Raw genomic sequence first — 12,294 nt, forward strand, 5'->3', positions numbered from 1 at the left:
GCAACATCAGAAGTGTTTGCAAACAAGTATATATTAGAAATTCTAAAGTTATACACATATATATATGTAGATATTCAATAATAAATATATATATTAGACATTTGCATAATGAGAACAAAAGGAGGAAAAAAAACAAAACAACTCAGTTCATGTGATGAGTTGTGGCTCTTCAATTTATAAGAGTCCAAAGTTTAGTTCATGATTTCGTTTCCGTTGGGGTTTTTTTCTTAAAGTAGGAGTCCCAAGATCCAGCAGAAAAAAACAAAAAAAAAGTTGATTCCTACCACAGCGTGGTTGAAAAAGGGGTAGCTCACCATCTGCTGAGTCGGGTCATGTAGGGGTTTTTTATAGACAACAAAAACCTGACCTAAAGAAGGTCAAGACAAACAATTAGGAATCTTGTAATTCATCAGTGCATGATAAATACATGTTTCATCAATCAATTCAATTTAAGTGCACTTACAATAAATAAAAATAGATTCATAAATACATTGCAATGTTTATATTGGTCACCATCAATAATTCAAGTTGTACAATATAATTCATTTTCACAACTGGGCCCATTCAAAACCAAAGTTGGTTTAAAAAACATACAAATTTGATTACAACCAGGGCAAAATAAATGTAATGAATACATAACAGCATTTTATCACACATTCCATTGCTCCCTGGATTCCAAACTATACTTCGGCTTAAGTACCTTGATGTAACTTCGATCAGAAGTATTGTGAAGAGTTCCGGATTGTGACCGGGTTTCCAAATAGCGCTTAGCACCTCTGCTACAAACAAACAATAAAATCAGCGATCTCTTCCTCCAATGATCATACTCTAAAAAACTGAACGGACCGATACACTCACCGTTGAATCCGACTCAAAGATTGCTTATTCAGCATCCATCCGTCGTTTCATTTTGGTACTTTTGTGCCAGTTTACCAGAGGAGTTTAGCGTGCTTGCTCCCGGGTAGCCGATCGCTCGCAAGTTACAACACCTATGACCTCATTTTGTAGGCGGGTAGCCGATCGCCCGGAAGTTACAACAGCTATGACCTCATTTTGTAGGCGGGTAGCCGATCGCCCGGAAGTTACAACAGCTATGACCTCATTTTGTAGGCGGCAACCCCGTAGTGCGGCGGAACGTTTTCAGAATAAAAGTAGGTCAAGTAACATGGGTTACAGGGTCCCCCCTAATTCCAATGTACGTCCTCGGACATGGTACCATTTGTTCGGATATGCTTGGGTTGTGGGTAGGAGCATTACTTTCATCATCCAATTGAAGAGCATAACTAAAGGCATTGCTGAAACCATGGAAGAGAGACTGGATGCTGTGGAGCAAGGGTCTGCCAAGTCCTGTGTATTGCAGGCGATCTGGGGGATTCCGTGCTCGAGCTGTACGACGAACATCTGTATCAGGGCTCATAGCATTGCTGTTGGGTTCAGAACGGTCTTGATGAGAAACATTTTCATCCGACACGGCCTGTGACTCCTGCTCTGGTTCGGGGTCTAACTCAGGTTCTTGGTCTAATTCAGGTTCTTGGTCTTGCTCAGGTTCTTGGTCTAGCTCAGGTTCTTGGTCTAGCTCAGGTTCTTGGTCTAGTTCAGGTTCTTGGTCTAGTTCAGGTTCTTGGTCTAATTCAGGTTCTTGGTCTAGTTCAGGTTCTTGGTCTAATTCAGGTTCTTGGTCTAATTCAGGTTCTTGGTCTAATTCAGGTTCTTGGTCTAATTCAGGTGGAGGCATTACTTCAGGACTTAAGAGTGACTGGTTACGCTGGGTTCTGAACCTGGTAAATCTGGAGACTGGTGCTTCCCAATGTCCACCTGACAACCACTCATCTTCTTCTTCAGATGAAATCAATGAATTGTCAGGGGGATTTGCAACAGGTACAAGTTGGGGAGTGTTCTGTTTTACAGGTGTGATTTGAGCAGGTAAGTAACCACAAGGTAACAGGAGATCTCTGTGTAGTGTTCTGATGGGACCATCTCGGTGTTCAGGCCTAACTGTGTAAACTGGAAGAGTGCCGGCTCTCTTTAAAACAATATACACATCAGGTTCCCATCTGTCAGCCAACTTGTGTTTTCCCCTTACTCGAACATTTCTCACCAAAACTCGGTCTCCATCAGTTAACTCTGAGACTGTTACCTGACGATCAAATCTGGTTTTATTTCGGTGCATGATCTTCTCTGAGTTTTGTGTAGCAAGCTTATAGCTCTCCTCCAGATGGTTTTTAAGCTGTTCAACATACTTTGAGTGCGAAGGCTGATGCTTCTGTTGGACTGGTAAACCGAAAGCCAAATCAACAGGGAGACGAGGTTGACGTCCATACATCAGCTCATAAGGAGAAAACCCTGTGACATCATTGCGTGTGCAATTGTATGCATGCACCATAGGCTTTACAAAGTCTTACCAATGAGCCTTATCTTGATTTTGTAATGTTCCCAGCATGTTCAGAAGAGTTCGGTTGAACCTCTCAACCGGATTACCCCGAGGATGGTATGGAGTAGTTCTGATTTTGTTCATGCCAATCACTGCACAGAGTTCTTTTATTGTTCGAGACTCAAAATCTGGCCCTTGGTCACTATGGAGTTTTTCTGGAACTCCATAGTGAACAAAAAAATTTTCCCACAGGCATTTTGCAACTGTTTTTGCTTTTTGATTTGGAGTTGGTATTGCAACAGCGTACTTTGTGAAATGATCAGTCATTACTAAAATATTTTTTATTCCGCTTCGATCAGGCTCCAAAGACAAAAAATCAATACAGACGAGCTCTAAGGGCCTGGAAGTCCGGATGTTAACAAGAGGGGCTGCTTTTTCCGGTGGCGATTTCCTCTTGACACATCTTTCACACGTTTTTATCTTGTTGCATACAGCAGCTGTCAATCTAGGCCAATAAAATCGGGAGCGCACAAGGTCCAAAGTTCTCTCGATACCAAAGTGCCCCATCTGGTCATGCAGGTTGAATAAAACTTCATCCCTACATTCTTCTGGTAGGACCAGCTGGTAGGATGACTCCCCTCCAATCTGTCGTCTTCGTACAAGAACATTATTTTGGAGCTCCAGACGTGGTAGTTCTCTTAGGAGTAATGGCAATTCAGGAAGTTCTTCTCTCAAAGAAGTTGGAGGCGTTTTCCCCCTCTCAAGTTGCGCTATCACATGTTGAATAATGGGATCAGCACGCTGTTTAGTGGCAATCACATCATGGGAAAGAGCTGGAATGATAGGTGAAGCGAACTGCAAATCATTCATAAAGCTGTCAGGAAGACCTTTTGATGATATGGCAAAGGTTTGGACAAGGGTGAAAATTTGATCTGGGACTGCAGAGCTATAAATTAGTTGCCGGTCACAGATTGCCTGCACAGTTTGCTCATCCATGGCAATGGTTGGTCCTAAACCATTAAGATGATGTTCAGCAAATCTGAGAATTCTTTCACGTTCCTTCTGTGACATAGCATCATCATACAACCCACCATGTGGTCTACGGGAAAGAGCATCAGCATCCGAATTTAACTTGCCAGCCCTATAGACAATGCCAAAGGAAAAAGTAGACAGGGCCGAAAGCCATCTATAGCTAGGTGCATCTAACTTAGCGGATGTCAGCAGGTATGTTAGGGGGTTGCTGTCAGTTACTACCGTAAATTGAGTTCCATAAAGGTAGTCATTGAATTTTTCTGTAACAGCCCATTTTAAAGCAAGAAACTCAAGTTTGTGAGCTGAATACCTGGACTCACTAGCTGAAAGGCCTCTGCTAGCATAGGCAATAACTCTCTTTTTGTCATGGTCCTCCTGGTAGAGCACTGCCCCAAGGCCGGTGGAACTAGCGTCAGTGTGCAGAATGTAAGGCTTGAGGGGATTAGCAAAAGCAAGGACAGGCGCTGAGGTGAGTTTGTCTACAATGGCCTTAAAAGCTTGATGGCATTCAGGGGTCCAGCGCCCTCCAAAGGCCTCCTTTGGGTTAAAATACTGTTTTAGCTTTGGTGTAATTGACCTATTCTTTTTCTGTGATGGAGGATATCCAGCAGTGAGATCATTCAAAGGTTTAACAATGGAAGAATAGCCTTGCACAAATCTTCTATAATAGCCAGCAAACCCTAGAAAGGACCGTAGTTCTTTGAGTGTCTTAGGTTCTGGCCAGGACGTAAGGGTTGAAATCTTCTCCGGGTCTGTCTCCACGCCACTCCGGGACACAATATGTCCAAGGTATCGAACAGATGTTTGGCAGAAAACACACTTCTCTGGAGAAAGCTTTAATCCATAGTCTTTCAACCGCTGTAAAACCTTCATTAACCTTTTTTCATGCTCTTCCAAGGTAGGGGCAAAAACGATTAAGTCGTCAATAAAGACGAGGGCTTCTTTGAGGTTAAGTTCTCCCATACATTTTTCCATGAGCCTTTGAAAGGTGCTTGGGGCATTTGTCACACCTTGCGGCATCCTATTAAATTCCCAAAAACCCAGTGGACAAACAAATGCCGTCTTACTTTTATCAGACTCTTCCATCTGGATTTGATAGTAGCCGGACTTGAGGTCCAACACTGAAAACCACTCAGAACCGGAAAGTGCAGTAAAAGTATCCTCCAATTTAGGTAGGGCATATGCATCTTTTATGGTTTGCGCATTTAATTTCCTGTAGTCAATGCACAGTCGCACGCTGCCGTTTTTCTTATGGACCACCACTATCGGAGAGGCGAAAGGAGATTCAGATTCACGTATCACTCCAGACTCTAACAACTCTTGTAGATGGCTGCGAACTGCATCAATGTCCTGAGGGTGTATGGGACGTGGTCTCTGCTTGAATGCTGTTGGATCTGTTAGTTTGATTTGATGTTTAACTTTGTCAGTACATCCAAAATCTAGATCATTTTTTGCAAAAACCTCAGGGATACTGTCTAGCATACTTGTGATACGCTGCTTCCATTCAGGAGAAATAGGGGACACTCCAAAGTTGTACTTTAACTTGTTATCAGTGGATGGAGAAGAGCATGCAGTCTGTTCTTTGGAAAGGATAGTTTGCACGGCACTTATTTCGGCAATGGCAACTTTTGGGGGAATCACCACAACATGGTCGGATTCATTTGTTATTACAACAGGCAGATGACACGGATGGTTTCGAGGAAAATCCACAAGGCATGATTTAACAAGCAACCCACCGGGCAGCGAAAATGAAGATGGGTGTTCAATTAACACCATTTTCTCACCCGCCAGAAAAGGAGCAATCACCAACCCCTCCACAACAATGGTTTGCCCAGCAGGGATGGTCAAAGGCTGGCATTCACTCTTGAGCACACTGTGATGGTCGCTACTTCTTTGTTTGTGTCTGAGTTGAAGGATCTTTAATACTGCTTTATAGCCAGATAGAACAGGTTGAAAATCAGAAGTTTGGTTTTCACTATATTTGGCATAAACGGTGTCAAGAGAATTTGTGCCAATCAAAACCATGGATTGAGTTTTCACATCGGGAACTACTAATGCCAGAGTTTGGACATTAAGGGATTCTCCAAGGAAATCAGCTGGAAATGTAATGTTGAGCTCAATGTATCCTAAATATGGCACCATCTGCCCATTGGCTCCTTCAATCTCCAGAATGTCATTTAGGGGCTTTATCTTGTGGTCGGACAAATATGCATTATAGAAAGAATGAGGGATTGTGGTTACTTGGGATCCGGAATCATAAAGGCAAGAAAAATCCTCCCCTTTGATAGTGATCACACCAGTGCTTCGTGTGCCAATGAGTCCTTTAGGCAGTTAAAAAAATGTATTATGGGGACATTGTTTAGCAGCTTCTACCTTCCCCTCCGTAAAAGCTGCCTTCAGTTTGACACATCTGTTGAGTGTTTACTCTCCCATGCCTGCTGTTTTTGTTTTAACTGATTTCTTTTTTCACTCACAAGAGCAGTATTAGCCGGATTTGAACAGTTGTGCACAATATGGCCATCTTCTCCACATCTGAAACAAAACCATGGCTTCGGTTTGTTAGTCCCAGAACTGACTTTTGATTTGTGCTGACGCTGGTGTGAGTCTGGTTGGTGGAAAGCTGTGGGAGTTTTTTTTAATAATGCGGCCATTTGACTTTGTAATTTTTTCATTTGTCTCTTTAAATCATCAATTGCACTTAAATTTGAGTGTTCACAGGAGCAAGAAGAAGAAGTGCTCTGCGAATGGAGGTTGACGCGTTTTGCTGAAGGAAGATGTTTTTTCATAAGTGACTCCTTAGCCAGCTGTCTGTCTTCCTCAGTCCGTAGTTGAAACAATAGGTCTGAGAATAATGGGGGATTATCCTTTTTCTGCTCCAGTTGTAATTTAGAAATAACCATATTGTCCCAACACCCTCGACAGAATTGCTTCAACAGATGTTTATCCATGTCAACTGCAGGAACACCTCCTCGCTTCACCACAGTGCTCAAAGTAAGTTGCAATCTTTGTAAATATGAAGATGGACGCTCTCCGGGGTTTTGAACAGTATTCAGAAACTGGGCAAACAGCTCTTCTCCATCTTCAACAGTTCCAAAAGCAGAATCTAACATTTGTAAAAATGCTGCAGGAAGAGCATCCGGGCCAAGTCCTTTAACTAAATCGGCTGCTGGTGGTAATAAACTCTCTAAAATGCGTCTGGATACATGCAATGCGGATAAACTAGGATCAGCTAGAAGCAGTTCAATGTGTGAGCGCCATGCATCAAAATCAGCCTCATTGCTAGGTTTTGGATTCTTCCCAGAAAATGTGCGAACTCTGAGTGATGAAAGGGATTGCATGTTTAAATCATCTTTCCTCACTATATGCTCTACAACAAGTCTCTGAACTTCAGGGGGATTTATATCATCATTAGTGAGAGGAAAACTCGGATTAATGTTAGGGAAAGGAATTGGTGCCTGCACTGACCTTCCCTGGCTAGTGCCGGGATAACCTAACGGCTGTGGGTGAGAACCAGGGACACGAGGCTGAGCCATAAAACCAGGCACTGCATGTGCCCCTCGTCCCTCAAACAAAGACGTACGCCTATCAGCACCATCTTCTTTCCCATTGTCAATCACATCATCGTCATCACTATTGTTGTCATCATCATTGTCGTCTTCATCATTGTCGTCTTCATCATCATTAGCTCTAATGGAGTCAAAATGATGCGAGATTTGGTCCATCACTCCCTTCAACATTTCTTCAAAATTTTTTCCATCACGGATAGCAATGGCTTTTAAATCACGGAGAAAGTCTGGTGGAGTACTTCCTCCTGTGGCTGCACACTCATTTGCAAGGGACTTAACGCAAAATGTTATTTTGGGAGCCTCTTCTGAACGGTGAGTGTACGGTAACGTCAGTTCTAGACTTTCAAAAGCCGAGCGCTCTTCAAATTCAAGTATCAGGTTTTTGTAGAATCTATTATTGGCATCATTTACCCATAACATGTTCTTAATTTTGCCATAATTACTCAGATAATCTTTAATTTCATCATCGAGTTTAGTATTAGTCACACCCTCAATGAAAACAGAATTAGCAATATTAATGCCAGATTGAACAATGAACTCCATGATATGAGATTATAACATCCATCCATCCATTTTCTTACCCGCTTATTTCCCGTTTAACAGGGTCGCGGGGGTCTGCCGGTGCCAATCTCCGGCTCTCATAGGGCGCTTGGCGGGGGTACACCCTGGACAGGGCGCCAGTCCATCACAGGGCAACAGAGACACAGACAACCATCCACTCTCTCATTCACTCCTATGGGCATTTTTAGAGACTCCAATCAACCTTACAGTCATGTTTTTGGATTGTGGGAGGAAGCCGGAGTACCCGGAGGAAACCCACGCAGCACGGGGAGAACATGCAAACTCCACACAGAAAGGACCCAAGTGTCCACCCCAGGGCTTGAACCCAGGACCTTCTTGCTGTGAGGCGGACGTGCTAACCACTAAGCCACCGTGCGCCTGAGATTATAACAGTTAAGCAAAAAAAAACACAACACCCAGTCACTCACACAGACTCCTAGCTAGCTCACCAAATGTAATGCTTCCTTAGGCTAGTTAAGGGACTGACTGTGATAGGCTAAACAATAAGTATTATCGCCAAACAGAAAGATTCATCTCAGCTAGAGTCTGTGTGTAAATAAACCAGGCAACATCAGAAGTGTTTGCAAACAAGTATATATTAGAAATTCTAAAGTTATACACATATATAAATATATATATGTAGATATTCAATAATAAATATATATATTAGACATTTGCATAATGAGAACAAAAGGAGGAAAAAAAACAAAACAACTCAGTTCATGTGATGAGTTGTGGCTCTTCAATTTATAAGAGTCCAAAGTTTAGTTCATGATTTCGTTTCCGTTGGAGTTTTTTTTCTTAAAGTAGGAGTCCCAAGATCCAGCAGAAAAAACAAAAACAAAATTGATTCCTACCACAGCGTGGTTGAAAAGGGGTAGCTCACCATCTGCTGAGTCGGGTCATGTAGGGGTTTTTTTATAGACAACAAAAACCTGACCTAAAGAAGGTCAAGACAAACAATTAGGAATCTTGTAATTCATCAGTGCATGATAAATACATGTTTCATCAATCAATTCAATTTAAGTGCACTTACAATAAATAAAAATAGATTCATAAATACATTGCAATGTTTATATTGGTCACCATCAATAATTCAAGTTGTACAATATAATTCATTTTCACAACTGGGCCCATTCAAAACCAAAGTTGGTTTAAAAAACATACAAATTTGATTACAACCAGGGCAAAATAAATGTAATGAATACATAACAGCATTTTATCACACATTCCATTGCTCCCTGGATTCCAAACTATACTTCGGCTTAAGTACCTTGATGTAACTTCGATCAGAAGTATTGTGAAGAGTTCCGGATTGTGACCGGGTTTCCAAATAGCACCTCTGCTACAAACAAACAATAAAATCAGCGATCTCTTCCTCCAATGATCATACTCTAAAAAACTGAACTTGCTCCCGGGTAGCCGATCGCTCGCAAGTTACAACACCTATGACCTCATTTTGTAGGCGGGTAGCCGATCGCCCGGAAGTTACAACAGCTATGACCTCATTTTGTAGGCGGGTAGCCGATCGCCCGGAAGTTACAACAGCTATGACCTCATTTTGTAGGCGGCAACCCCGTAGTGCGGCGGAACGTTTTCAGAATAAAAGTAGGTCAAGTAACATGGGTTACAAGGGTCATTGGGGGCTGTGATAATGACAGGTTCTCATTTACAAAGGAAGGCCATAGAAAAGTAGATCTATCATGCACTAGTGCACACCCCCTCAGTACTGCATGATAAATATTAACCAATGCACCAAGACAGCATGTATCAATCATACACCTGTGAACACCAATGGAACTATAATTCATATTTAAGAAGCCCTTAAATCTGATGGTTTTGCAGCATTAAATCTACAGTAGTAAAGCAGCCAAAGGAGCCCATTGACCTGGAGCTGCTTGTATAGTGATGGATTGATAAGGTGATTGATCATGTAACATGATAGCAGTGTAGTAATAATACTATTAATAAATAATAATAATAATAATAATAATAATTGTTCAGTTCGAGGTCACTTCATAAAACTAATAGGTCTAGACAATTAATATTTCACAATATGAATTATTAATCTGAGTTAAAATGGAAAGAACTGATGTTGACAGGTAGTCATGGTAACTCAGAATAAGTTAGAAGACCTCTGTTGACAGGTAGTCCTGGTAACTGAAAAGATGATAGTGCCATGTTCTAAAAGTCCTACGGGTAGACATCAAAGCCTCAAAAGCAGTGAAAAGGTTACTAAGTTTTAAAAGTTCCAAGGGTAAACATCAAAGCCTTACTGTGGAACTACAGGCACTGTGCTAAATATTTGGACCGTATACTTTGGACCATCGTCAAGAGCGCACAGCCTGTTGACTTCAGCTGATCAAAGAAATTGTGATGGAGAAGCCAAGTGCCCAGGTGGTCGGGCGAGTGTTTGTCCGACAGTATTACACCGTACTGAACAAGGAGCCCGAGAACCTGCACAGGTTCTATGGGAAGGACTCGTCGTACATTCACGGAGGTTTGGACTCCAAAGGCAAACCAGCAGGGGCTGTTTACGGAAATTTGGAGATCCAGAAGCGGGTGATGGAGCTGAGTTTCAAGGACTGTCACACTGAGATTTGTCACATGGACGCCCACTCCATGCTGAACGAGGGCGTGGTGGTGCAGGTGATGGGGGAGCTGTCTAACAACATGCAGCCCATGAGGAGGTTTGCGCAGACCTTGGTCCTGGCTCCGGAGGGAACCACCTCAAACAAATTCTATATCCACAATGATGTCTTCATGTACCAGGATGAGGTCTTTCAGGACTCTGACTCTGAACCTCCTGAAGAGTCTGAGGAGGACGTGGAGGAGCTGGAGGACATAACAGAAAAAAGCTCCTCAGACCTCCCGGAGCCCACCCCTGAGAATAACAGGTCGTTCTCCTGGGCGTACGTTACCAGTAAGTACCTCCCACCCTGTGGAGCCGTCCCAGTGTCAAGAATCCTCCCCCACAAGGTTAAAGTCCCGCCCACAACACAGCCCAGAGTGCAGGTAAAGTGTGAGTCTCAGAGCTCCACACAGGGACCTCAGAGACCTAAGGGTCGAAGGATTGTTCGTTATCCTGACGCGCATCAGCTGTTCGTAGGAAATATTCCTCACGACGTGGAAAAGACCGAACTGGTGGAGTTCTTTGAACAGTTCGGCTCAGTCCTGGATTTCAAGATCATTAGCAGAGGAAAACATCCAAACTTTGGTTTCGTGGTTTTTAACGATTCTGAGCCGGTCCAGAAGATCCTCAGCAGCAGACCTATTGAGTTGTTTGACAACGTGCGTCTGAATGTCCAGGAGAAAAAGACGCGTTCGCCGCGTGAAGTTGAGGGCAGAGAGTCTGAAGGTCGAAGGATGGTTCGTTATCCTGACGCTCATCAGCTGTTCATAGGAAATATTCCTCACGACGTGGAAAAGCCCGAACTGATGGAATTCTTTGAACAGTTCGGCTCAGTGTTGGATTTCAAGATCATCAGCAGAGAAAAACATCCAAACTTTGGTTTCGTGGTGTTTAACAATTCTGAGCCGGTCCAGAAGATCCTCAGCAGCAGACCTATTGAGTTGTTTGACAACGTGCGTCTGAATGTCCAGAAGAAAAAGACGCATTCGCCACGTGAAGTTGAGTGCGGAGATGCTCGTCCTCGCCCTGGAGCACCCAGAGGGGGCGGAGTCAGAGGCCCCTCATCCCAAGGGGGTGGAACCAACAAACCCAGCCTTGGCTCTGGGTGTGGGGTGGTGGCCTAGTGAGCGTTTCTCTGCCCCCTGGCAGTGAGACTACGCCCCCTCCTTAAGCCCCACCCACTGTGTATCTGGACGTTTGCATCACTCTGAACTCGAATCGATCTAAAGATTAAAATATTGGTTGAAAACTACTTGAACTGTGGTCTGTGGTCAATGAAGTTTGAATAAAAACTAACAAGTCGTAACATTGCCTGGCAACCCTTTTCAGAGGTTTGAATTAAAGATCCAAACAATAATAATTGTAGGAGCCATGATTCATTTCTGAGCTACCTCAGTATAATATGTTTAGCATCTACCTTACCCGTAGATGGGCGGGTCATGCAGGTTATTTATGTTGCCATGGTGATTGCACAGGTGTGGTTAATCAGGGAGTAGCAAACAGTTTTTCGACTACTCCTGGGGCTCTTGTGAATGGGTTTTCTGTATTCAGTTTTACTGGACATTTTAATAGTGTTTTTTTTGTATTCACAATTCTCTGTTTATTTTCTGGATTAAAGAGCAAATAATTCAGAAACACTAACAAATTATTTTCATATCTTTTATCAACCAAGTACTTGTCAAAACAACAATCTCTGCACCACCAAAGGTGGACAAAGTTAAAGGGCTTGGACACTTTAATAATAATAATAATAATAATAATAATAATAATAATAGTAGGGGACACATGTCAGTGTTAAACACAGCTCTGTGTGCTGTTCAGCAGAGGGGTGTTCCATAAAGGTGGTTTAACAAACTCTGTCTATCCATAAACTCTGGGTCAACATACCCCACGATGGGAAACTCTGTTTATCTGATTCCATTACAGCTGGTATGAAGTGGGTTAATCAACCCTGAGTATGTAAACCTTGGGTTACTTACGTGCACGCGCGAGATAAAAAACAATCATCAATGGATCAGAGATTACTCAAACTGCCATGACAACCAAAAGGAAAAGAGTGATTTATTCACCCTAATGGGTGAAATAAGTCGGTGTTTGAGGAATATGAGCCTGTTCTAAAGGTGTGTTCAGTC

At 42.7% G+C, this 12,294-nt stretch overlaps 1 protein-coding gene and 1 pseudogene across 3 annotated transcripts; one reads left to right on the forward strand and one right to left on the reverse strand.

Moving 5' to 3' along the window:
* Positions 1-301: 301 nt before the first annotated feature.
* LOC114460600 (RNA polymerase II degradation factor 1-like) lies at positions 302-2,309 on the reverse strand. Of its 3 annotated transcripts, none has more exons than XM_028442507.1 (4): positions 1,099-2,309; positions 859-1,047; positions 701-776; positions 302-367 (listed from the first exon to the last, which is right to left on the reverse strand). In XM_028442507.1, exon 1 carries the CDS (start codon positions 2,168-2,170, stop codon positions 1,157-1,159), a length of 1,014 nt encoding a protein of 337 aa, XP_028298308.1. In that variant the 5' UTR covers positions 2,171-2,309; the 3' UTR covers positions 302-367; positions 701-776; positions 859-1,047; positions 1,099-1,156. The 3 variants fall into 3 exon arrangements, with proteins under 3 accessions (XP_028298308.1, XP_028298309.1, XP_028298307.1); XM_028442506.1 differs by having other exon boundaries at positions 308-367; positions 701-779; XM_028442508.1 differs by lacking the exon at positions 701-776 and having other exon boundaries at positions 303-367.
* A 7,482-nt stretch (positions 2,310-9,791) lies between these two features.
* On the forward strand, positions 9,792-11,286 carry LOC114460599 (ras GTPase-activating protein-binding protein 1 pseudogene; annotated as a pseudogene).
* The last annotated feature ends 1,008 nt before the right edge of the window (positions 11,287-12,294 follow it).

This window comes from Gouania willdenowi, unplaced genomic scaffold, assembly GCF_900634775.1.
Source record: "Gouania willdenowi unplaced genomic scaffold, fGouWil2.1 scaffold_54_arrow_ctg1, whole genome shotgun sequence".
Classification (NCBI taxonomy): domain Eukaryota; kingdom Metazoa; phylum Chordata; class Actinopteri; order Blenniiformes; family Gobiesocidae; genus Gouania; species Gouania willdenowi.

What these genes read in the sequence shown, in the direction of transcription:
- LOC114460600 (XM_028442507.1), bottom strand. Translation starts at nt 2,170, where the DNA reads ATGCACCGAAATAAAACCAGATTTGATCGTCAGGTAACAGTCTCAGAG.